Source organism: Daucus carota, chromosome 7 (genome assembly GCF_001625215.2).
Source record: "Daucus carota subsp. sativus chromosome 7, DH1 v3.0, whole genome shotgun sequence".
Taxonomy (NCBI): Eukaryota; Viridiplantae; Streptophyta; class Magnoliopsida; order Apiales; family Apiaceae; genus Daucus; species Daucus carota.
The window spans coordinates 40,548,325-40,575,292 of NC_030387.2; the positions used below are offsets into that span (position 1 = coordinate 40,548,325).

Sequence of the window (26,968 nt, forward strand, 5' to 3'; positions counted from 1 at the left end):
TGATCCTATATAATATCTTTGATTATCCAAATATTGATATAATCTATCATTTATAAGTTGTCTTGCACATAATTGTCAATTAATCATTAATATCTATCAACTTTAACAAGTATTAAGATTATTGTTCTGCTTATTAGTTATATTGCAGAACATAGAGTTTTATGATTTATAAAAGTAATTATTCTACCATTTGATCACGATGTTTATGTTTATGTTGCAGAACATAATGTACAGGTTGTCAAATATTTACAAATATTATTGGACAAAAAAAATTATAATTTAGATGACTAGATTACATTTTATCAAATTTTGTACTCCAATACTCCAATTTTTTTTGTACTCCATAAAACTTAACTCACCATTTATAATATTAATAAAACTGAAAATAATATTAATTTTTATAGATCGATTATTATTATATTATAATATAACATATTTTATAATTTTGAAATTATCAATTATTTATATCATAAATCAGTTTTTATATGATGGATATTATAAATATGAGATAATTTTTATTTATAATTAGCACAGGACTTGATCGGAGAATGCAGAATCGATCATACCTTCCCCGAAAGTTGACCCTACCAGCTGGCGTCATGGATAAAAGGTATATCTTTATCTTTCTCGTAGCCGCTCCAAGATCACAATGTCAGTTTGGAGTTTGGACTGGTCCAAAATCTTGGGTTATTACGAGAAAATTCATATCGGAACTACTTTTTGGATATTTAAGATTCTCGAGTGGTAGATTATTTATTGGAATTTTTTTGATTCGAGAGTGTCAGTTCGGTCTATGTTTCTAATTTAGATCCACAAATAAGATCCACTTAAATTCTATGTCTTTTCGGCATACTCTGTAAAATACATTGTGCCGTAAAAAGTAACAATTCACAGCCTCCACTTCGTTTCAATCTTTCTTATGCATAGATTGATCCAAATACCACCGATAACAATATACCAATACCAGAATTATGCATTAGCTTCCAAAGATTACTTGTTCTGCATTGTGCTTCAACGAATACACAGTTTGATAAAATGTCAGTAAGCAAAATACTTATTAAGTACTAAACAGTTCCGGGATAGACAATGGACAGTATAACAAGGCATCCAAACAACACTCGTGCGTTCAGTCAAACCACCAATGTTACGGACTTGCCAGTAGATCATCTCCCATGAAACCAGCAGCGAGGTTAGTACCCCTAGTTCCAAAAGCTTTATCGATTTCTGACAACTTATCCACGCGAAGAGCCTGCAGCTCGTGTAGTTTAGTTTTAGCATTGTCAATACGACAATCAATTGAGTGAAGCTCGCTAATTAGGGGCTTGGAAAATCGGAGATGTTCTAAATAGTTCAGGCGGTCCAACACCCAACTTAAGTTAATTCCCTGAAACTGTAAGTAAGAAAATACTTCCCTGTACTCCCCTATCATCTCAGTATCAACATTAGCCACAGGTATTTTGAAAAAATCGTTCAGTGAGTTGCACAACATGTTCAGATTCATTGTACATAACTTCTTGTTTTTTGTGGTGAAGTGCTCAAAGGTTTTCGGGTACTTATGCATAATGCGATCAAGCAGGCCTACAAACTCAGAATTAACCTCGTGGCTCCGCCATAATCCAGAATCTCTTTCCCCTCTTGAAGAGCACGCCTGATCTTTGTCTGTCCCTTCTATGGAAGGGTCAGTATGACTAACCCTGTTAGCGTCTACCACGGAATCTTCCACACCATTAATCTGTCAGGTGCAAATTAGGTTCGCGCTAAACAAGATCAATTCAAAGATTTTGAACTGGAAAGCATTCTTGAACTAGAAACAATAATTTTGATTAATATTGAAATGTAAAACCTTATAATTTCACACACACACAGAACCATAGAATCTAAACAGGTACTCCTTTTTTTTTTTTTATACCAAGTAAACACAGCTCATTATAATTCAATTTTTGTATCCATCCCTGAACAGAAACTGTCCCTGATATATACACTCAACTTAATAGCAATAGGCCAAACAACTAATTTCTAAGATTAATAAAATCTTCAAATACTACTATGTACTTCAAGTGTACTACAAGTTTTATAGAGCACCTAAATATATTAGTAACCTTGACAAGTTCCAGACTATGAGGCAATTTTTTTAAGGCAAAAAGTAGCTATTAGTAATTATAAATTAATAAAGTATTTTCACAATTTTGATGTTTAAGATAATGAAGTAATTGAGTGATCGATACTATACATAACAGATACATATCCATTGTTTCCCGTCACAATACCATAAGTTGAAAAAAGTACACCTATTTCATGGCGAAAGATAAATGCTTTTTATCTTTTAAAATTGACAAGATCACAAATATATTGAGTTCAAAAGAAGGATAACAAATTTTTAATTACCTGGGGCAGTTCTGTGACGAAGGTGGCATTAGGAGAGCCGCCAAGTAAATAGTTTCTAAGAGCACTGGACATACTTGATTCTTCGAATCCCCTTGGTAACTTCACATACTTCAACTTACCGAATGGAGAAGGTAAACTCACAAGAACTTTGGAAATCTTATTGAGTGCCTACAACAACAAATATGAAGAAGAGAATATGGAGCAATATATATAAAAAATTTGGTTATAGAGATATAGGATGTATTTTTTTTTAAAGGGTGATATAGGAAAAATTGAGTGTGCATTAAGTTGTTAAAAAAAAATAACAGCCATGGATGGAGACTAATTTAACCAAATGCCTACAGTTTCAAAAATAAATACCACTGGTATCTTCAATCAGACAATGAAATAAAGGTATTGCTTATATTATTTTCAATCAGATAACATATATACATTACCTCAATGCTCTCCAAGTCAAAAGTGAGATTCTTGGCATTACCAAGTCCTAAAAGCATAATTGTTAACCGCCGATAAAATTGTTCCCTACTTGTCAATAGCATGTTTTCAAACCAACCCTGTAAACTAATATTAACATTCTCCAACTCAGGAACTCCAGCTGTGACCGGAAAGATACCAAAAGCTATGAAGTTGCAGAGTTTTGGTGCTGACACCACAACATTACCAGAAATACAATTGTAGCTCCAGAAGCTGGCTTTGATACTCAGATTCAACAATTGAGGAGGACAAGATATGAAAGTCTCTCGGTGTTTCGATGTTAGAGATAATGTGAGATTTTTCAAATTGACAAGTGCAGCAAGGTTGTCACTCATATTACTGTCAACAGAGTCACCTTCCAGTTGTAGACTTAATAAGTTCGGTAAGTCCCAAACTTTGGGCAAAATACAGTCAGACAAACAGAGGGTTGTTAAACCTGGCAAACTGAAAGAAGATGAACACGATAAGTTCCCACCATCAAGATGCAGAGTTGTTAGGGCAGGCAAGCATGTTAACAATGAATCCTTCAGCCATGAATTCGACCTATACCTATATCTGAGGTGTAGAGTTGTTAAGGCAGGTAAATCCCAAACACCCGATTGCAGTTGACATTCTTCAAGTCTCACATTTATGTTGTGTTTGGTTGGGGAGAATGGAATGGAATGAAATGGAATGGAATGAAATGAGTAAATAATACTTAAAACTAATAGAGATAGTAAGAAAATTTTGAAAAAATTTGAAGGAGTGCAAAATTGTTATGATGAGATTTGAGAATAAATTGAGGTTGGGAGAGAATGAAGCATTCCATCTCAAATGGAAGGTGTGATATCTAACATATGATGTACGGAATGGAATGGAGGAATGAATGAAATTTCTTAAAAATCATCTATAAAATAGTTCATTTTTTATTCCATTCCTTCCAGGATTATTCACCCCAACCAAACACAACATTAAAGTTAGTTTGTTTAACGACGTGGAGCTGAAAGTGGATGACTTAAATGGTTTATAATTATGTGGTAGTTCAAGATTTAAGGATTGCACACCATGGGAGATTGCATAATCTACAAATTTTTGAAATAATTTCTCAGAACACCCCTTATTGTAAACACAAAACTTCAAATCAGAAACATGGGATTCATGATTTCGTTTAGACAAAACATGACGGATCAACTTACCAACATTTTTAGCTTCAAAGTTATTATACGGATCATAACTTTGATACGGACCGAAACTGAGAAAAGGGAGAGTGGTCCATATAAGCTGCCATCGTCTCGAGAGAATGCTGGTTTCAACAGCCTGTTTCGCATCTACAAATGAGAGGATTTTGTGAATGAGTTCATCAGGCAATCTGCTGAGCCTGTCTTCATCTCCCAGATGTTGCTGAGGAAATGTTGTAGCTTTCTTCTTCGCTCGAGACCCCATTTCTTGCTCTACTCTGTGAGCCCAACCCTTCTGTACAATTCAGTCGCTTCAACTTCCCAAAATCTCACCCAATTTTATTTAGGCCCTGTTTGGCTAAACATCAGCCTGTTTGAACTTTGAACAAGTTATGAGCGAGTAGCACCCTCTTCCCTGATTAATTAAGAAAACAAGAGCCTCGTCCGTTTTGAGTTATTCAAACAAAAATTGTTCCTAAAATAACTATCTCATATTATTTTCTCACCGAAAATAATTGTTCCGATTAATTTTTGAAACAACTTTTACAAGATTATTCCTAACCTATCCTTGAATTCCAAATTCCAATATTTAATCTTCTAGTTTAAACTCACCCATCTATGCAATATATAATTATGATTTATGAATAAGTATAGAAGTAAATTGAGTCACTAACCAAAACCCTAAAATCGCCTCTGCCATCCGTCCGAGGGGCTTTCATCGGTGAAAATCCCCAATCTTACCTTCTTGTATTACTATTATTAATTAATCTCTTGTTTTCTTCGATAAGTTCCCAATTTATTTGGGTTTTGTTTGGTTTCTCCGTGTGAGGTTTAGGTTTTTGTTTGGATTTTGTCTGTTCATCATGTCCGGGATTACAGATCTGCAAGATTTTCATGGTGCTGATTTAGTGATAAAGTTTTGTATGGTGATATATTTATGATCGATTGCTCAAAACAACATTGGGAGTATTACAGTATGTACATATCTCTTCAAAGCGATATGATTATGCGTTTGTTCAATTTCGATTATATCTGTAGATGGCGTATGGCTTTTCATTATTGAATTATTTTCATTTTTCAAACAAAAATGAACAAGTATAAAAATAATTTTTTAATTTGATACTCTTAATATGTGTATTTTCTATAAAGTGCACAACTCAAAAAACTCTTGTGACATGGATAATTAAAAAAGAACGGTGATAATAACATTACCGTCTTAAGCGCTATGTGTTTACATGAAACTAATTTTATTAATATATAAATACAAATATCAAATATTCAGATAATATATGCAATTTTCTTATATAAGTATAGGTATAAATTTGTAGTTTTAGATACGGATATTCCATTTTAGATTCATAAAAATACACTATATAAATATATATTTTACAATTTTATATATTCAAATAAAATTATATTCTCAAAAAAAGTGTCAGTGTTGTAATTTGACACCAAAATGTTCATAAATGCATACTTGGTGCTAAATTTGCATCCAACATGCATGTATTTTTTATTTTTTTTTAGAATCAATTGCAATTAGTACTCCTTTGGTTTCAGCTTATTGCACATTGCACCTAATAGTTTTGGAAAATACAATTTGCAGCCCCAGACTTTTAACCGCGCAACATTTAACACCCTTTCCGTTAATTTCTGCCGTTACCGTTAACTTTTTCAGGGGCATTTTGAAAATTTTTATTATATTTAATTAAAATCAGACTTTTATTTAAATTTCCTGACCTCAACGATATTTTTCGGAAAAACTTAAAAAACGAAAGTTGTAGAGAATAAAAAGATCTTTTTAGAACAATAAGGTTCAAAATGTCGCGGCTTGATGATATAGACAGGATCAGCAACTTACCCCTGGACTTGATAATACATTGTATTTTCGATCGTTTGTCAGTTCCGGATGCAGCAAGAACTAGTGTTCTGTCAAAGATTGGAAGCATCCATGGCGAATGAACACCAAGCTATATTTTGATAAGTTATTCTTCTCACAACTGACTCGTCACAAAGGCAAAGACGCGCACCAATCTGCTTTCTCAAGGGCTCTTGAAATGATTATTTCAGGTCGCATCGGCCTCGTACAGAGTTTGTTCTTTATATTCCTCCGAAACTTGATCAATGCCCTCTGGCTCGGTGGAATGAACACTTCTTGAACAAGGGGCTAAGATTTTTACAACTCGATGATTCTGAAAACAATGCCTATGAAATCTCCTCGAGTTTGTTTGATTGTGTGGACTTGCTCAGCTTGCAGCTCTAGACATGGATATTGAATGCGCCCCGTAAATTTACAGGCTTTACTAATCTGGTATTGGTTCAGTTAAGATATAGCTCATTCAGAGGTAACATTTCATGCGGGACTAGATTAAGATATCTGAAACTAGAACACTGTACTGGGATTCAACACTTAGCTCGCCAATTCACAGATGGTACCAGTCTCACACTCGTGTTGCTCACTGGGAGCGAACAGATTGATTGGCGATGGTTTGTATGCAATCTGCTACTGAAATCCTTGGTTCTGGAATAGACTTCCTACTCAGCTAATAACGACAGGAAACCCCTAAATATAACCAGGTTTCTTGGCAATCTGCCTAGCATCCATGGTTTCTACACAAGTGGTTTCACAATTCACTCTCCAGATAACATGAACTCACGAAGTCCATACAAGGCATTTTTCAATTTAAGACGTCTTAAGGTATTGTTTACATATAAGTTTGCAGACCAGGTCTCGCTATGAAAAGTGGGCTCGTGACAAAAGCTGGGATCTTAAAAGAGTTATTGCTGAGCCAGCTCGGATCCTATAATTTGTGCCAGATTTTAGATGCAATTTACATAATCAGATGTTTGCTGAACTTGCAGAGGTTTGGGGTAAAACTGGTGAGAACTGAAACTTGCAATTTATCTTATGTCCATCTTAAGTTCTTAACTATCTATTACTCGGTATCGATAACTGATAACATACGTTAGTAACGTTTGGATAATTGTTGCAAAGTACAACAAAAATGCATGAGTAAAAATATTTTTCAGAATAAATAATTGCAGGTTACGTAAAAAATTTATCTACAAATCAACCTATCTAAGAGTGCATATGTACCGTTAAGCAATTTTAGTATGAAGCTCATTGTACAGCACATACAAAAAGAAAACATGATTTATTAACCTTCTATCTGAACTATCTCATCGCCTAACCTGCAAGAATGGGATTCCGACCTTCATCGATTTCAATAACAAGTAAATGATCTGGGTCTGACCCACTTGGACCTTCTTCGTAAAGCGAAGGGAGATAGGCCTTGTATGCTGGCAAGTACCGGGAAACAAAATCCATAACCTGAAAATAAAGCCGTTTAAATTTTATCAAGCAATGTCAAAAAGATCTTATCTCCATCATTGTAAGAGTAACAAAATGCACCTCTTCATCGGTCATTCCAGGCTTTCCATCATCCCTCATAGCAATCTCAGCCTGCATATCTCTCGAGTGTTTACTAACTGAGTATCTAAAGCAACAAAATTGTTGAAAGAGATGACAAAAGATGAAAAAAGATGAATTCATGATTAAAAGAGAACCTGCAAACGCCACTGGTACACACAACTTGGGTCTGTAATCTTAATAACTATCCATGAATTTATGAACTTGTACCATGCGTCAAAATATAGCTCCAAGTACTTGTTAACTGTTTCCAGCTGCAAATTAAGGTTCATGTTAACCTCGATAGGCTACCTATATCAAAGACCAACATATTGATATCGATAAAAAAGTTCCACGAAACTGGCTTGATGATCTCTAACCTGTGGATCAACAGCTTTAACAACTTCAACAGGCTGAGGTTTAAAACCAAGCATCCAACCCTCATACAAAATTACCTAGCCAGTCCAAAATAAGGAACTATAAGAACTAGTTTTTCTGCATCAAAAAGCTAAATGGAACCAAGTATTCAATAGATATATTAAACAAAGCACAAAAAGTTACACCCTACAACTAGATTTGTATTAACTATTGAAAATTTCACATACAGTTAGAGGCCCTTCAACTTCCGGCCATGTTGATGGATCAGCTCTGTCACCCCTGCCATTGTATGCCGACTGCATAGAGAGTGTTTTCAAACTCATATGATGAGCAAAGGAACTCACAATCAAGATAATGTAAATTATATTTGATCATACCTTATCATACCGTGGTAGTTTCATCTTCATACCTGAACAAATTTAAGCAATCTTATATTCAACTTTAAATTTGTCTATAATTATTGATGCGCAGGAAACAGAATGGGAAAGCTACCACCTTCTTTACTCAGTTTTGTCAGAGCTGTCAATGTTTCGATCGAAAATGAAAGATCATGACTCCCAGCATTTCCACGAAACTGGGCAAACAGGAAGTCCATAATAAAATATTTTTCACAAGAGCTACCTACTCTGTTAGATTAATATTTTTTGTAAGAAGCAGATGTTCACCACTAGTGCACTACCTCTAAAAGTGAATTCTCTGGATTGCTCTCTCTTAGCTTAGCCTGACACCCATTAGCATTAGCATACATTGTCTGAACTTTAGATGAATACATTAAGAATCATATGATCCACAAATATTACCTGATTTTTAGCTGTCAAGTAGAAATCATCTATCGATATGGTTGCAGCCTTCCTGTAATCAATATTCGTCAGCAAATATAAACTTCTTTTCTCAAGTTCAATTGAGACGAACACCAATATTGCTTATACAAATAAACATCAAGCATACTGCAATCTCTACCTCTTTGTGACTTTAAAAAGGTATTCAAGTGCATAAACAAGTGTAGTTTTCCCACAACCTTGGGGTGCACTAAATCCAATCTGTCAGCAAGAACGCCGGGTATCAGTATATGCCATTGGATCAGTAAAATTGTGAATATTGTATATGCACCAAGTCGATGAAAGTGATATAGTGCAACCACCAAATTCAAAACGATGACGAAAAGGACTTAACAGACATGAGCATACCACTATAGGAGGGATATCATCGCCATCTTTATATTTGGACCTATGATCAGAAATTTGCTGTTCACACCACAAGAAGACTGGTATATAGTAGTGGAAAATTCTTGCTTTTTGAGGTGTTGTGAGCGATAGTTCATTGAGTTTAAACAGTTTGGATATGCGTGAGCCATACTCTAGCCACTTATCAATAGACTCGGCAACCATATCTGGTGTTAGACCCAATTTTTCTATTAGGGGGCCTGAGCATATAAACTCAAACAGATCCTTCACTGAAGAAACTTGCGCAGGTGATGTTGCGAAAGCAGAATTTATTGGACCCTGTCTGCTTCCCATTTTGGCATCAGTATCATCAGCTATAGACTTGTCCTGAATCCATGAACATCCACAGCCTGCATGGAAGTAAATGATTCAGAGAAAGGGAAATTGCTCAATCGTATATATAGGCAAGGAGCATCGACATTTTCCAAAGTGGAGCAATCATAAAGTCTGTTTTATTTTAACTCCTATCCGCTGACAAAGATTTAGATTATCTGAAAATTAGTAAACCATCATACTCATACTACACTAAGAAACTAAATCCCTGTTGTTGCTTTACAATTTCTCCTGTTCCGAGGACATGTATCTAATATAAAGCACCATTCTATTTGCTTTTAACACATTCGGTTTTTCTATCAGCTTTTAACACATTTGGGTTTTCGCCTCTAAAAATTGTTGCGTATGTAGTGTAACACAAACTCAATAACGCCAGGCCCGGAAAAGTTCCACAATTCAAAGAGGTCTTGCAAGTTACAACATATATCCCACATTAACAATACTTATATACAACAATATCATAATTCAATAACATATCAATTATATCAACAAACATAATCACCACACCTTGTTTCACTTGTTACAAAATCAAACAAGAACCACCTTCACTAATTTTCTAGATTAACAAAACACAACAATTTTTGTTCATCCAATCACAACTTCTTTTTTTACGAGAATAAACTATCACATGCTAAGCTCAAAAAAAAAACAAATAATATTAATACAGATATAGATAAAATCAAGAAAAAGAAGAGATCTTTGAGAAGATACCTGATTTCGAGAGATGGGTTTGCAGCTGAGAGATGATCGAAGATTTGCTGCTGCGAAATCTTGGTGATTTAGAGACTGAAACTGAGAAATGGTGATGATGAAATGTATTATAATTAATGGTATTCCTATAAGTGTTGTTATTAAAATAATGATGATAAAATAATTTATCATCAAGATTTGTTGTAAAGCTTGGCTTCATCGACTGAGTTGAGAAATTCAACATTGCCATCGTCATCTCTCTCTCTCTCTCTATCTCTCTCGGAGAGAGTCTCTCCTACTCTATATATCTCTCTCCTCTGTCTTTCTCTGGCAGTATTTTAGTTATGTTCTATCCCACTATCGACTTGGGTTGGCTCAGATTACGAGACAATATTTGCTCTTGTGAATTTACTGTTTTGCCCTTGTGTTTTATAGGCCATGAATATTTAATGTACTTTTTTTTGGAAAATTTTGTATATACAGTATGTGCATAAGTAACATGTGATGAAATTTTAATATTAATATCTTTTGAGAATTCATGTTCTATCGTAAAAGTCACGAATCAGAATTCGGTTGACCTGCTGCTGAGTCAGAATTTACAAAAAAATTATCAAAATTTTTTGGATATATCAGAAATTTTTATCAAGTCGACATGATCAATAAATTGATGAATTTTAATAAAACTAATCAGAAATTTTTAGAATACTGAACATATGATAAAATTTATGGTGTTTTCCATATGATACTACATACAAATGTGCTAAATGATATTTTTCTCTCTCCATAAATTTTAAGCCGAGCGAGAACCGAATCCAGAATTTCAGATCATGGACATAAATCGTTACCATATACTCAAATCACATATAAATGAAAAAGATAATTTTGCAAATACTCAAATTGTTCAGCTCCACATTTGAGATGAAAGCTAAGATGCCAAGTTACAGTTAATTATAATAGGCTTTGCTGGGATCAACCAATTTATGATGGTTACAGCATCACAAAAGAGAAAGGTTTGTGAGAACAAAACCACCAGAGTTTATGAACATTGATGAATCAACTGAGCAAAAGGAGAAACCAACAGAAAAATGCAGCAGCATACAAAAGATTATATAGCTTAGCACTTTTTAGTTACAATCCTTAACTCGAGGACGGGGAGGAAACGCAGAAATCCATAGACAGTTAAATAGCATTCTTGCACAGTACAGTAAGATATGTGCATCTGTTAGCACTCCATTTTACTTTGTTAGAATAGGGTCTCTGGCAGTTTTGGAGAAGATAAACCCGCAACAGATTTGAACTGGTATCTCGAAAAAAGTAATTAAGAAACAATGTTGTCAGAAAGAATTAACCAGTGCACGATACTGACAGTAGAATCTATTGTTCATACATAGATATTTACCTTGTCTTGTCGATATTTGGTACGTATAGCATTGAGAGGGCAATTACTGGTGTTTAATTGCAAACTTTGCAACTGAAGAACCGTGGGTTTGAGATCTGATGCCATGTAACGAGTGTAATGTTCCATTGTTGGATTCTGCAGGGTTTACAAGTTCAAGTTGTAATCCCGAACACAAAAAAAGACAAAGCAAGTTATAAGAAACAGAATGTTCAAGAGCATACCCAAGGGTGGCTTGACTGGTCTAAAGTCCATTTAGCGAGAAATACAGCGGATGCTGCGACTATTGACGGGATGAAATTCAGGAAGCCATTATCAATCAATGTCAGTTCCGCAAGATAATTGCACAAGAACTCCAACTCCAGACTTGGGCTCTGCAGAATAAGAGTTCCAAGTTACTCATCAATTCATTGTTTAAAAGCAGTCACCAACAGAAGTCAGCGAGTGAGCCTCCGTCTTGGAAACCTAACCTATTTACATTACCTTGTAAGAAGCTTGTGCTGCTCTCAAATATCTCCTGTGGACATAAAAATTCTTGATTAGATAATGTACTAGAATTTTGTAAAACCAGATGTAATTGGAAATGACTCATTAATACCGTAGAAAAGTTTTTGCAGTAGGTGCAGAGATTTGAAACCTCAAGTCATTTAAAACTTTGCTCTCCATTGTAAGGACCTGCAAAAGCTTGGTCATCAGCTACTGCAACTGTTATCTTCTCTAGATGTGATAAAACGAGAAAGTAAAAAAAAAAAAAAAAAACTAAAAATGCATCTAGTGACTGCAATTTCAGTAGTTAATATAAAATGCAAATACAGAAAAGAAAATTATATCAGAAACTTCAAGATTATTTTACGTCATATATATTAAGCATTACATTACATAGGAATATCAGGTCCAGTTTTTATTAGAACAGTAATGCAAGGCTCCATGTGCTGTAAGTTCTTAATTGGACGCCTGAAAGTAGATAAACGTTTGAAGCCTCAGCACTCCGCCACTCCCTACTGTAGGGCATTGGACAAGATAATGGCATTATCTCGTTATACCTTTAAATCTATAAAGCATGACAAAACATGCTGTAGACTTTAGAAATGTCTTTGTTATTAACACACAAGTTCAACAATTACCATTACAGAATCCCACTGTCTTGGGGACAAAATGCTAGTACCAAAGCATTACCAAGTTTACACAAGTGCAAATTATAACCGAACAGCTGCATATGTTTCCAAACATATGTATGTAGTTAATTATTTTGTCACTTGCTAATCACATACACACCTCAAATATTCAAATTGATCTAATCTGTACGAGGCAGATAAATTATCGATAGGAATAGATCACTAGGTGCACTTACAAAGAAACAGTTTTCATAAAACCAGCACATCAACTTGTAGACAAAGATTTATATTATTTTATCAGTTGCAAAAGACCAAGATTAACGTGAACTACATATGACAAAAGTTATTACACCCAGAACAAGGTAGCTAATTCAGATCACAAACCTCTGCTTTGGTGTAAGTATTGTCAGTGATGAAGCAAAATTCCTCAACACGTGGTGCAAGAATTTCTTCATATTTCCTGAAAACCACAGAAAGGAAATGAATATGGTGGCCGCGTGGTGAGTGAATAAGAGAAGAGGAGGGGGAGAGGGGGAGGAAAACAAAGTTACAAAGACGTGTATTAGTACCACATAGCTATAACAATAAATCAAAGCCTAATGTTGTATCTTAATTTTATTAATGGTGTATTAATTGCTGGCAGTGAGCGTGCATAACAATTTAGAAAGTTTTGTGCCCAACTGCCAAGACATCAGGAGATCTTGTAGAAAAGTAGTTTTCTGTTCTTGTCTTGCAAGAGCAATAATTATATTATTCACAGAAAAATTATATTGTTTTTAAATGCAACAAGAAAATGGAATTGTAATTTTATCCTTGCCAAATAACATATTTACAATATATCTTGATTATTATGACACATGCGGTTAAGAGATAACTAAGTATGGGTGTTCAAGTAAGAGAGCTTACGAAGCAATTAACATGCAAGCTATGCCCAACAGTTGAAGTGTTTTCCTTTCAATGTAGTATTCAGAAAGAAACAAATCAATGAGATGCACTGTGAGATAAAGTGTGTCTGGCACCAACTGATACTCCTCAGACACCTAAAATCAAAATGTATAATCATGAGAATACTTTTCTGAAGAAATGTTATGTCCACAATTCAGTCAGATGCACATGAGTGAGTAGAACAGTGGAACTAGAGCACTCAGTATGTTTTGGTACAAACTGCTGAACGGCTTATAATATGATAACTTTTGTAAAGTAAGAATCAAAGAACTGAAGAGCTATGGCGGCAGAACTTTGGTAAGTCGACATTTAGAGAAAATACAATGACAAAGACGGTGGTCTCTTGGTAGGATAAAAAATGAAATCAAAATTCCAACAGTTTGGCATTTTGTTCTTACAAGATGCATCTAAGACATATAAAACGTCATAGCAGAGAATTAGCACACACAGAAATAAATTTTCCATGCATATACTATAATTTAAAGATTTTGAAGATACTACTGCAAATCTATCTGGCACAAACTTGGTAAGGTATAAAACTTTTATTGTGAGAGATAAAAAGTAGAAGTGCTGAATTCAACAGGTTGCGCCTAGCGTGATGAGATACATTATACTAAGTACGACTTGATTGTTTTAGCAACTTGTTTCTGAATTAAACAATGATTAATATTGACCACTTATACGCATATATAGTTAACAGCCTTACAAACCTCCACAAGCCAATCAACCAGAATTCCTCGCATACCCTTGGTGACATCTTGTTGGACAATTTCCATAGATCTGGAATCTGGCCTTCGCATGAGCTGCAAAAGGACAAATTTAACCACCAGTTGAGAATGGTGAGAGGGAAGTGAGAGAATTGCAATGACCAACTCAGAGAATAAATGAGTTACAAGAATACCGAGCCAGCATACATATCTGTATTATGATCACACAAGATCACAAGACTACAGCTTTTGTGCAAAATGAAACATCATACCTCACTATCTTTAAAGTTGCCCCTATTTGACCCCCTATTTTACCAGAAGTTACATCTAATAATTTCAATTACTACTACAGAGAATACTATACGGGCATGTATAATGTATTTACTATTACATCTAATAAGTGTAACATCAATGACCAAGTAAAAACAGAGAATCCAAAGACGGGCATGTATAATGTATTTACTAGGGAAGCAAACAGAGAGAGTCGGGCCACTTGGTCAACTGTTGTATAATTGGGTTTCGAATCATTAGTGCGCAAACATGGCACATGGAAGAATAATCAGTAACCTCACTATTTGCTCATTGCCAATCATTATAGGGTGACATAAATCATGAATGCGACAATCCATGCCAAATGGGCATTTAACTGTATATTAAGTACAATAGAAGCAAATATCACAGAGTCGTAGCCTTCACTCAAGAATATGGAAATGTGAAGTTATTGATCATTTTACAGATTTGGTTGAGATTAGGATCAGGGAGCTAAAAGAATAAAACTTATACTAATAGATATGAGAGAGAGAGAGAGAGAGAGAGAGAGAGAGAGAGAGAGAGAGAGGATGTAACAGAATTCAAACACATACCTCAGCAACTCGTAAATTGTTATAGATGTCTGGAGCATAATGACTGCACAACTGAGGATCACTATGATTAGAATCGATATCTATTAATTTTGCCTTTAAACAGCTTGACAACCGCACAAGACTTCGATTTTCTTCTGCATCCACCAAAAAAGATATCCATATAAACAGCGTGCAATTTAAAGTATCATAAACTCTAAATAACGAGAAGCCAGAATATTTCACCCCACAGTGAGACGGTGACAGTTGGTGTAGTTTATGATATTGCAAAAGCAGCTAGGCTAAGATATAATTAATTATGCTGATGTATAATGACAGAGTAATCTTACTACTGGAAACATACTTTAGTTTGACCTCTATGACTGTCAAGAAAAGCTGGACCAAGGAATAATCAATAACTAATATACAATGCTCAAGACATTTAAGATTTTAAGGAAAGAAAGCTTTAGCACTGTATATTATACAAATTATAAATGTTTGTAAAGAGTATTATGTAGCAAAACTAACCTTTCTTTTTATGCACTTCAACCTCTGGCCTGTCATGCAAAGGTATTTCATTGAAAGAATCATCAACAGCAATCTGCTCAGTATGTGCATTCTCTTCCAACAAACATAAACCTTCTGCGGAATCAGTTTCTGCTTTCGATGATGCCGCTTCTCGAACAATTTTGCTTTTTGAAGTTTGCTGGATGTTCACTGCAACAGGTGGTGCTATCTTGCAAACATCCACTGATGAGTTTTTAACCAGGTTCGCATTTTTATTCTGACAAAATGAAGAAAAACAAAGTAAGAAACATAATCTAGCAAATTAAAAGAATAGTACAAGAGTAAGTGATGAAGGGATATTTCACTTCCATAAAACTGTTTTTTCTTTTGCTAAATGACTTCCATCAAAATTTAGGGCCAAGTACAGAAATATTAAGCAGGAGATACCATCAAGAATTCTTTATCATATGAAACCACTCAAATAAGAATAGTATCCAGACTCAACTTTACTCAACATAACAATCCATGTTGTATGATAAGAGAGCAGCTGATACATCAAGGGAAAATTTGAACCAACTCTACTGTCTATACCCTTTTTAAGCAATTACATAAGAAAGATCTATACAAGGCAAAAAAACAAAACAAAAAAATGGGGTACAGTTTCACTTCTCATATATGAACAATAGGTACAAAAATAGGATGAAGAATCTAATACCGTAAGTTTAGTTGCATTTACGCAGTTTCTGTATGAATTATCACAGCATATGTTAGTCACGTCCTTGAGCACTGCCCTCCTTTTATGCTGATTAGTAGGAGCACAACTATTCTTTTCATCCAAAGCTACTCTTTTTGAGTTATTCCGCTTCTGGAGGTGCTGCTTTGATGCATCCAAATTATTCATTCCTTCAGATGATTGAGAGGCAGCAGCTTGAGCTCTTGTCACTCGAGCCGTCGGATCTCTAACAACAGCAGCTAATATATTTTTGTTCTTCATTTCTCAAGCTTATGGATAGAGCAAAGAAGGCTTCTTACTTTGAGTTATCAGCCTTGCTACCTGCAATAATGTTTAACATGATCACTATGGAAAATATAAAAACCAATCAAAGTCATACAATTTGAAGCCCAAATAAAAAAGAAATCACCAACTTAGGTGAGACTCCACTTAAGAAACAACAAAATTGGGTTATTACCCGAATATCGGAATCACATAAAAGAGCATTGATCAATGATGAAAAAAGTAAAGATTAAAATCTATACAACATTTACAATAGCCGATGATAACACGAATTAGTACAAATTACAAAACTAATGACTAAATCCCATCATAAATAACGAAGAACCTGCTATCATAAATGAATTTTAAAAAAAAGTGGTGCAAACAAGCTAAAATGACAAACAGTACACTGGTATCTTAAACCTAAAAGACATTTAAGTGCAAATTATTTAAACGGCAACTCATCAATCTGGATAGATAAATTATTTCATATACAAATCAAGATATAAAAACCAATGATAACCACCCTTTGGTTTAGTAACAATGTCCATTCAAACATTACAAATTTCATCACATTATCAAGAAAACTCAATTCCTACTCAGAATTTGAAACATCTACTGGTAAAAACAAACCATCCAGGTTAGATTCTTAATTACTATTTCTAATTACATCAAGCCCACATATTAGCACAATTTTTTGGGCAATTCATAAAATTCACAACAAATTTGTATTTCTTTCTTCACATAATCAAGAAACACACGTATCCAAAAACCCCGCATAAGAGTACCATCTTTTACCCATAATTTAGGTTTCAAATATCATTAAAATTCCATCTCTCCCATCACATTACCAAGAAACACCTATATCTCAAAACCCCACATAAAAATACCATCTTTTTAACATAATTCGAGTTTCAATGTCATTAAAATTGCATCTCTCTCATCTCATTACCAAGAAACACACAAATCCCAAAACCCCACATGAAAAAACCAACAAAACACATAATTCAGGTCTCAAATTTCGACAAAATGGCATCTTTCTCATCACATTATCAAGAAACACACAAATCTTGAAACCCCACATGACAAAACCAACAAAAACACATAATTCATTCCAGGATTTCTATAAATTCAAACTTTAAACAAAACACCACAAACCCTCCTGGATCTTGCAAAAAAGATTCACCCAAATGAAGAAAAAAGTGTAAAGATTGAATCTTTAAGGCCCAAATTTAAGTACCTCTATTTAAGCTCCAAGAAATAGAGGAAAAGCTCAATCTGAGACATTCAAAATAGAGAGAGAGAAGAAGCCCACATCACACTATTCAAGAGCGGGACTCTGGAAAGTTCAAATTCAGATAAAATACACACACAATACACGCAATAGTTTAATACTACTAATGAATAAAATAGTGGTGATATTTGTATGGTAGTAGCTTTGGTGAATGGGCCTAATGGCTCGTTTGTTTGACTTACGTTGGTTATTTCCTTGTATTTTTAAACCTTTTAATACACTTTAAGTGGAGTTTTATTAAATTTAAATGCCTTTTGTTGATTTTATTTGATATACGTAGTTCCTAAAGTGGCGTTTGGTGTATAAATAATAGGTATAGGCCGGGCCGTGATTAACATGTGTAAAAAGCCGGTCAGTACTGGTCTCAAATTTCTGAGGCCCATAATATATGTGCACATATGCAGTTAACATTTACTATTTTCTATTGTATGTTGTTATTTTTTTTATTTTATTTTTTTAACGTAGGAACCCGCAGCAGCTACCTTTCGGGTGCGCACCGGGTAAACCCACGAGCTCACGCAATAGTTATTTATATTTTTTTATTATTAGTCGATTATCAATAATATTATTATCACATATAAACTGATATTATATATTCTTAAGTTTTATAATTTTTTAAATTATTTTTTGAGCCTTTTGTATTGATTTGCTAAATATTTTTAGTGAATTTAATTAATATATAGTATTTATTCTTGTCACATATTATATATTATAACTATTATTTATTTTTTGTGTACAATAAATTAATTTATTTAAAATTAATTTATTTAACAAAAATATAAATACGCTACTCAGACGATGTATGTTTTATTAGACGTTTTCTTACTTCAAGTTTCAAATTAATTTAAAGTAAAATAAATTTATGTGATGTATACCTTTTTTATGAAAAAGATCCATATTTAAATTTAGCACAAATTCTCTTTTTTAATTGAGCTGGGCCTGGGTATAGGTGGATATTTCTTCATTTGGAGATTTATCATGCCATAGTATTAAAAAAAGGATAATGTTATGTACCAAAAAAAATTCCAAAAATCTTTATGATTGGATGATCGATGAATCTGGAGGGGATCGGGTCTTATTATTATGAGAGTGAATGCAACCAATCAGATTTCAACACATCATTTGAGAAAATTATTTAGAATAATTTTTTGGAGTCTCTAACATTTTTCTTTAAAAAAATTCAAAATCCATAAATTTGATTGGAGAGCAAAGTATGTATTCCATATTTCAGTAGCGGAGTGCATTTAAGACATTGCCAGGTAATTTGTTCACTCCCGATCAGAAACATGAGTGTGAGACTCACAATCAAACAATGAATTTCCACAATCAAACAAAGAATTTCATAGGCATTGTTTTCAGAACTATCGAGTACTCCCTCCATCTCAAATTAGATGAGCTCATTGACTTTGGACTCTCTCCATCTCAAATTAGATGAGCTCATTGACTTTGGACACGTAACTTAAGGTGCATTGACCGTCTAGTTCCGAAATTCATTTTTTTAATTTTAATGTAGCTATGGGATCAATGGACTTTAAAGTGCGTGCCCGAAATCAACGAGCTCATCTAATTTTGGAGGGAGTAGTAAAAACGAGAGCCTTCATAAGTGTCCATTCCACCGAGCCACAGGGCATTGATCGAGTTTCGGAGGAATGTAAAGAACAAAACTCTGTTTGAGGCCAATGCGACCTCAAAAAATCAGCTCTTAAGAAAGCAGATTGGAACGCGTCTCTGTCTTTCTTACGAATCAGAATTTATCAAGATATAACTTGATGTTCATTCGCTATCGATGCCGAACACTAGTTCTTGCTGCTTCATCAACGGTAAACAATCAAAAATAAGAAAACTCCTAAGCTGAATTGGTAGTATCATTGTATAAGCTTATTAGGCGGGGAAACAACATACAGGGTCGTTTTAGTGAGTTTAAATTAAGTGTTTGTTGATTAAAGTAAATAACTGAAGCGGAAGTTATAAGCAAGAGTGTTTCGTAAAAAAACAGAAGTTATGAGAGAAAAATTAATATTTGTAACTTTTAAGAAGTGTTTTTGTTTTTTTACACAAAAAGGATCGAGAGAAGAAGAAGACAACTCAACTAATATTTTAATGAAATATATGAATTTTAGTAGATTGTATCTGATTTTGATTTTATACAAATATTAATTAGATAAAATATCGCCGAGTTAATGTAGAGTATCAAAATCTCATAAATCATAGAGAAATTTAAAAAAACATAAAAATATTGCACAATATCACAAAATAAATCATTTTATCAAGTCCAAAACATTTCATAAGCATTTAAATATCATAAATTTTTTGTAAACATAATTTAATATCCTAATCGAATATCTCCAGATTCTGATAATTTTTTAAAATTCGAGTCAAATATCACCGATCTTCATAAATGAAAATAATTATGATAATTTTTTTAAATAGGTAAATCAAACTAAAGTATATCGAAAAGATGTGGGCAATCTCACTGGTGAACATGATCAGTTTTACCTTCTTTAAAAAATTCCATAAAATCGTATAATTACCATCTTGGAGCTTATCACATGTTTTTATATGCTTAAAATATCTTCAAGTCTACTTATTCTGTTGATGCCACGGAGCTGAACAAACTCACCACCACCAGGTAATTGTCGATACCCTTGATTCATTTCACCATTGTTATTTCAAGAATGTGTGATTTCGTGTCTTTCATGATTACATATGCACATGCATGCATCTACGTATACTTAAACAAGATTGTTTGTTTACATGATCATTGTCATGTTTATAACAGTCATCTGCTTCTATAAATTCTTAAACAAGATTGTATTACATAATTATTACTATCATCTTGTTTATAAGAGCCGGTCCAAGTTCGAGTTGTTAAAACCCTTAATTGAAGCCAAAAATTTATAATCCTGAATATTACTTGATCTTGACTTCTTGAACTATGGATTAACTCATACATGGTCTTAGGACAAGGATCAGAATCGAGAAACTAACCAAACCCAACCATAATTTCGGGTTTGGTTGGGTTGAGTTCGATTTTAAATTTTTTAAAATTTCCGATTTGGTTCTTGGTTGTTGCACACTCAAGAAGTGTGGAACCAAGAACAGAATCTAAATAATATAATATAATATATTATATTTTATATTTATTTGTAGTCTGAGCCGTTTTTCCTGAAAAATGTTATATTTTCCTTATGTAATATCAGTTGAGTTATCTCTGTAGCAAAGCCTGTGAACTGCAACTGCTCGGAATCATCCTAAAATGTCACCACTTGGTGATAGAGACATGATGAAGAAGTTGCCCCTGGACTTAATATTTTGTATCCTAGTTCGTTTGTCAGTCTACGATAGAGCAAGAACTAGCGCCGTGTCAAGAGAATGGAGGCAGCTCTGGCGAATGAGCTTCCATCTACGTCTAGATAAGTCACTTTTCTCACAGCTGACTTGTAATAAAGACAAAGACGCGCACCAATCTGTTATTGTCAGAGCTCTTGAAATGATCTTTTTAAGTCGAATTGGCCTAATACAGAGTATTTCGTTCTACATTCCTCCAAATCTTGATCAGTGCCCTGTGGCTCGGTGGAAAGACCACATTTTTAATCCGAGGATAAGATGGTTAGGGCTTTGTAACCTTCGAAACAAAGCCTATGAGATCCCCTCGTGTTTCTTTGATTGTGTGGGCTTGACCAGCTTGCAGCTCCATACATGGATATTGAATTCCCCATATAAATCTACAAGATTTGCTAATCTAGTACGGGTTCGACTAGGATATGTCAAATTCACAGCTGACATTTCATTTGGGACTCGACTAAGGTCACTCGTCTTAGAACACTGTACTGGAATTCAACACTTGGCCTGCCAATTCACAAGTGAAAACCGTCTTATAGATGTGCGTGTCACTGGGAGTGAGCAACTTGATTGGAGATGGTTCGAATGCACTTCACTACTTGAAATCTTGATTCTGAAATACAGTTACTCCCCAAATTATAAACCCAAGAAGCCCTTCAATATGACCAAGTTTATTGGTAATCTGCCAAGAATCTATGCTTTCTGTACAAACGGCTTCGCTCTCCAGGTAAGATTGATAAAATTACAAAGTCTTTGCAACCCGTTTTTCATCATGTCTTAATGTATTGTTCTACATATATTTATAGGTCTGCCGACCTGTACTCACTATGATAAATGGGAGAGCAACAAAATTTGACAACTTGAAAGAGTTGGGGTTGTGCCCGCTTGGATCCTATAATTTGTGTCAGATTTCAAATGCGATTTACTTAATTAGATGTTTCCCCAGCTTGCGAAGATTTTTGGCAATACTGGTGAGAACCAAAACATACATGTCCGAAGCAATGTAATTATAACAAAGTGTAAACTGGCTTGAGTTTTAAGTTTTAACATGAGCCTCTCCATTAATTTGTTATTGTTTGTAGGTCGATGATAAGAGGGCAAATCCACCAGATTTAGCAAGCAATTTGGACTCTGTAGATTTGAAAGGCACATCACTATGCCAACTTCACACGGTCGATGTATTGGGTGTCACGGCTTCCAACTATGTCTTCCACTTGGTGAAGCTATTGCTTGCATCTGCTCCGTCGCTTAAAGTGATGTCACTACACTGCAGCGGGGAAGTTACTGATCCTGGTGAAAGGTTGAAGATTAAACAAGAATTGCAACGTTTTCCTAAATGTTCGTCAGGGGCACAAATTTTATTGCTTGGATTCGAGAGCAAGTGAAACTCATTGTCTTTCATTCTATTTATCCCCAGAAAACTTGTATTAGCTTTAAGTATTTTACACATTTTGATCAATAGCAATAAATCAGAGTTACCCGATCATAATTATTTTGCTTGAAATTGAGAATTTTGACACTAGGTTTGAAATGAGCTTCAGATATCTTTAGCAGCAGCAACAAGTCCTCGTGAAGCAGCAACGACAACAACAGCAGCAACTGCACATCGCAAACAAGCTGCATTGATGAAAGAAGCGCGAAAATTAGCCCAAAACTGATTTCCAAATAACACGAAACCATCCTGCAGACGAAATGAGACGAGATCATACCTAGCATAGAGGCCACCACTTTTCGGCTCAGGGTGCTGAGGTCTCTGGACCTGATACTCCATCTTTTGATTCACTGGAGCTTTCTCTGTCGTCATGATCTTCACTTTCGGGCAACAGATTGAAGCAGATGCAAAGAAAGAAGTACGCGTTGTCGATTTAAAGGCTCAACAGCTAGTGAAAGAGGCACAGGGAGCTTGTGTTGATCAATGTAGCCATAAGTGAAGTAGTTATCTTTCTGTTTCATCAACCTTGTAATAAACCACCTCACATTGTATTTCACATCAGTGTTGCGGCAAGTACATCTAACTCTTAATTCCCCATTTCCTCAACCGTGTAATAAATTCGAATCTGGTGTGCTCACGGTTAGCATTGTGATTGAACAAAAATTCATGTCGGTTTTGAAGCGCAACTCGTGAAACACGATTTAATACCCACAATCTTGTTATGAACGGTAAACGTAAGAGTAGACTTATGAAACAAATATGGCAAGTGAAATAGTCTCGAGATTGAAATAAATAGGCCCCTGTTTACCAAAAAAATAAATAAATAGAATAAATAGGCCAATCGATGTATATTAAATAAAATTCAAAATATTAAAATTGTATCATGTGCTTGGGAGAAGTTCGAATCTGCTGGTTAATCTTTAGGGATGACTCGAGAGTTTTTTGGAAGTTTTTCTTCGAGTTTTTTTTTCTTAACTCGGGCTTCATTGTAATTTTATAGTTCACATTTTTCACTCTTAAAATTGTGCCACTCATACAAAGTTCGATTTTATAATGAGGTTCACATTGATTTTCTGTGTTGTCGAGAAAGATTTCTTTTTAGCTCAGGGAGAAAATTCCCAATTTATTAAAATTTCTTAATTTATTCTTAAAAAAATTCACTAATTTACCGATTACACTCCAATATTAATTTGGATAAATATCTCTGGTTTGGAACCATTTTGAGGTCCTTGAATCATAGAACTGCGTTCAATTGACATAAAAATGCAAGATAAGCACAACTCGCCTACAGAGTTCAAGTAGCTTTTCGTAAGGCTCCTCTCAGCAGAAAACCATAATGTTGAACACTATACTTACTGATCTAAGCTTGAACGTAAGACATTATATAGATATGAGATCTGTTGTTCTTATCATTTTCTTTTTAACAGCTAACAAAATTAAGATGTGCTCTGTCAGCTTTTTTTTAAAAAAAAATAATTGTGAAAACTGATGTCAAGCAGCAATGCACAAATCATGTTCAAGTTGTTCTTATCATTATCCGCTTACCATAAATTTTGCAAGTTTTGATGTCAAGCAGTCATGCACTGTATCCAAGTTTGATCATCTAACAGGGCAGCTAAGGTCGTATCCAAATTGAACATCTAACAGAACAGCGAAGCAGAGAGGCACAAATCTTATCCAAATTGAGCATGTAACATAGCATCTAAGGAGATGGTGAACTGGTAGGTATTTCGACATCCCTAACCAGTCAGTTCTATAAATTTAGAGTTGAGATAAGATCGCCTGGTACTGTGGATAGATACAAATAATACAATAGAGACTAGCAAAATTATCAATGAAAGTGAAAAATATTAGAAGGAATAGGTGCATTAACATACTATTGGAAAAACCTGCAGACATAGAGTTCAACCCAAATCGAGCAAAACCTGATACACATCAAAGACTGTATGCTACAAAGAAATCGCAAGAAGCCACAATATATTATCTTAGATATTAATCAAACAACTGGAATTAATGAAAAATCAAATATATATTATATTACAAATCAATATAGACATAGGCAATCAGATATTTTGAGAATTACAAAGCATTTGCATCCCTATCAACTATATAACTGGTAAATGCAGACAAGCATCCAACAATGGGAAAGATCTGAGGTTATATATGAAGCTACCTTTAAGCCAATAAGAGCGGAAAAATAGAATCAAATAGACCCAAACAATGCCTAGACTGCATTCTTCTCTGCTGCCTTCTTATACTCTTCTGCCTCCTTCAACCACAGATCCCCAAATTCGCAGTCCTTATAAGCATCAAACCAAGGCCCTCCAAGTGTATAATGTATAGCCTTAGGATAAGTACTCTTATCATTCTCAACAACCTTGTTATGCCCCACAAGAAAATTCCAAACAAACGGAACCGATCCAATCTCATGATCCTCAAGCCACTGAAACCTATGCAAAAACGCACCCGACTCCTTGTTCACAATCTCAGGAGTCAAAACCTTATTCTTAGGATGTCCACAATTATACAGAACCATTGAAGACCAATTCTTCCTCGGATAAACAGTTTGCACAGCCCCATCCATCTTAGTAGTTTCCTTAGGTGAATAATCATGTTGAACACACATTACAGCATACTTATCATCAATCAAATCAAATAACTCCTTAACATCCCCTAAATACAAGAAATCGCAATCCACAAAAACAGCCCAACCTTGATAATTAGCCAAACAAGGTGTCAAAAACCTGGTAAATGAGAATTCAGTACTCTCAAGCTTCCCTCTTTCACGTGTATACAAACCCTTTTCTCTCAATTCACATTGCTTAATAGGAATAACCTCAACAGGAATCGAAGACCTCTTCTTAATAGAAAATTTACAAACTTGAAAAGCAAGATCCTCACGGGGATCATAACCCACAAAGAACTTGAATGCCTTAGCATCACCGCCATTACCATTACTAACAGCCATAATTCCAATCTGGGGTTTCAAGATTTCACCTTTTAGAATGTGGGTAGTCAAAAAGATTCAATTCTGCACAAAACCCAGAAACAAATAAGAGAAATTCTTGAAATTACACATAAATATGCTCTCTTTAAGCTACATATAAAAGCACATATTAACATTACTAACAGCCATAATTCCAATCTGGGGTTTCAAGATTTTACCTTGTAGAATGTGGGTAGTAAAAAAGATTCAATTCTGCACAAAACCCAGAGACGAATAAGAGAAATTCTTGAATTACAAATGTGATCTTTAAGCTATATATAAAGAAAAAATGTGAGGCAGATAAATAGATGATTACCTCAGAGAGAAACGAGGGAGATCTAGATTTGAGGAGAGAAATGGGGTCCAGATTTGTTTCTTGATTTTGTGTTGGAGAGGAGAGATTATATACAGTGATATTTTGGGCCACCGACAAGAATATGAGATTGTGTGATTCTTTAACGCGTATATAGGCAATGGCTGTAAGATTTATTATCTAATGCTCAAACAGCTGCTGAAGATCCCATTGTTTTCTGAAAGTTGTGTGTAACTGTGTACTGTGCAAATATTGTTGGCAAAAACGAATATGATATTAAAAACCATTGGTTTTTTTCTTTCGGTAAAAAAACCATGGTTTTAGACTATGGGCCGTTTGGATAAGTTTAAAATAAGTGTTTTAGACTGTGGGCCGTTTGGATAAGTTTAAAATAAGTGTTTTTTATTTAAAATAAAAAAGTAGAGTAGAAGTTAGAAGCAAATTAGGACTTATAAGTGATTAAATTATTTGGGAAATAAGTAGAATTCCTGAAACAAAAGTTAGTATTCCCAGTTTTTTACAAGTGTTTCTCGACTTATTACACAAACGGTACGAATAAGTGCTTCTAACTTATGAACCGAGAAATCAGGCTTTTGAGTGGTAAACAAACACCCATTATGTTCTAAGTATTGTTACGAAAAATGGAAAGTCATGATTAGTACTCCTTCTGTCCCTACAGTTTTATAATAATATTTTAATATTTTTTAGATAAAAATTTAAACGTCAAATTTTTATTTAGAAGAATAAATTAAAAAATAATTATGAAATTATATATAAGAGTCTCAAAATGAGTGTCAAAGTAAAGAATCAGTACATGAGAAATATGTAATGAAGTACAGATTTTTAGTTGGATGCTTATAATTTATTAAATTACACCAAATCATTAATTAAAATAAATTTAAATTTGATTATATGAACATATGAATTTGGAGGTTTATAAAACTAAAGTAGCAGTAATTTAAACATCAAAAAAATAATATCTATCATACATATAATGAATATTACTACTAAGATAGCTCGTTTATAATCAAAGTTAAAATTCTTGAAACTAG

At 34.3% G+C, this 26,968-nt stretch overlaps 5 protein-coding genes across 6 annotated transcripts; 1 reads left to right on the plus strand and 4 right to left on the minus strand.

Annotated features, from left to right (window-relative positions):
* Window positions 1-955: 955 nt before the first annotated feature.
* LOC108194105 (uncharacterized) lies at window positions 956-3,739 on the minus strand. The gene is made up of 3 exons (XM_017361002.2): window positions 2,823-3,739; window positions 2,386-2,553; window positions 956-1,732 (listed from the first exon to the last, which is right to left on the minus strand). Exons 1-3 carry the CDS (start codon window positions 3,192-3,194, stop codon window positions 1,145-1,147), a joined length of 1,128 nt encoding a protein of 375 aa, XP_017216491.1. The 5' UTR covers window positions 3,195-3,739; the 3' UTR covers window positions 956-1,144.
* Window positions 3,740-7,019: 3,280 nt separating this feature from the next.
* On the minus strand, window positions 7,020-10,402 carry LOC108193584 (D-glycerate 3-kinase, chloroplastic). Its single transcript, XM_017360301.2, has 12 exons — window positions 10,068-10,402; window positions 8,988-9,373; window positions 8,761-8,840; window positions 8,601-8,652; window positions 8,480-8,521; window positions 8,296-8,374; window positions 8,178-8,209; window positions 8,028-8,096; window positions 7,803-7,877; window positions 7,581-7,697; window positions 7,426-7,476; window positions 7,020-7,344 (listed from the first exon to the last, which is right to left on the minus strand). Exons 1-12 carry the CDS (start codon window positions 10,300-10,302, stop codon window positions 7,201-7,203), a joined length of 1,362 nt encoding a protein of 453 aa, XP_017215790.1. The 5' UTR covers window positions 10,303-10,402; the 3' UTR covers window positions 7,020-7,200.
* A 508-nt stretch (window positions 10,403-10,910) lies between these two features.
* On the minus strand, window positions 10,911-17,955 carry LOC108194055 (cyclin-A2-4). 2 transcript variants are annotated; one of them, XM_017360946.2, is made up of 12 exons: window positions 17,790-17,955; window positions 16,271-16,609; window positions 15,577-15,832; window positions 15,073-15,206; window positions 14,213-14,305; window positions 13,464-13,597; window positions 12,942-13,017; window positions 12,041-12,117; window positions 11,926-11,959; window positions 11,667-11,816; window positions 11,446-11,580; window positions 10,911-11,343 (listed from the first exon to the last, which is right to left on the minus strand). In XM_017360946.2, exons 2-12 carry the CDS (start codon window positions 16,547-16,549, stop codon window positions 11,290-11,292), a joined length of 1,422 nt encoding a protein of 473 aa, XP_017216435.1. In that variant the 5' UTR covers window positions 16,550-16,609; window positions 17,790-17,955; the 3' UTR covers window positions 10,911-11,289. The 2 variants fall into 2 exon arrangements, with proteins under 2 accessions (XP_017216435.1, XP_017216434.1); XM_017360945.2 differs by having other exon boundaries at window positions 11,133-11,350; window positions 17,790-17,930.
* Window positions 17,956-21,093: 3,138 nt separating this feature from the next.
* LOC108193206 (uncharacterized) lies at window positions 21,094-23,252 on the plus strand. The gene is made up of 3 exons (XM_017359770.2): window positions 21,094-21,912; window positions 21,992-22,156; window positions 22,268-23,252. The coding sequence occupies exons 1-3, from the start codon at window positions 21,100-21,102 to the stop codon at window positions 22,568-22,570; spliced, it is 1,281 nt and encodes a 426-aa protein (XP_017215259.2). The 5' UTR covers window positions 21,094-21,099; the 3' UTR covers window positions 22,571-23,252.
* A 1,375-nt stretch (window positions 23,253-24,627) lies between these two features.
* Window positions 24,628-26,156, minus strand: LOC108193207 (protein CDI-like). The gene is made up of 3 exons (XM_017359771.2): window positions 25,920-26,156; window positions 25,783-25,816; window positions 24,628-25,648 (listed from the first exon to the last, which is right to left on the minus strand). Exon 3 carries the CDS (start codon window positions 25,583-25,585, stop codon window positions 24,842-24,844), a length of 744 nt encoding a protein of 247 aa, XP_017215260.1. The 5' UTR covers window positions 25,586-25,648; window positions 25,783-25,816; window positions 25,920-26,156; the 3' UTR covers window positions 24,628-24,841.
* Between the last annotated feature and the right edge of the window lie 812 nt (window positions 26,157-26,968).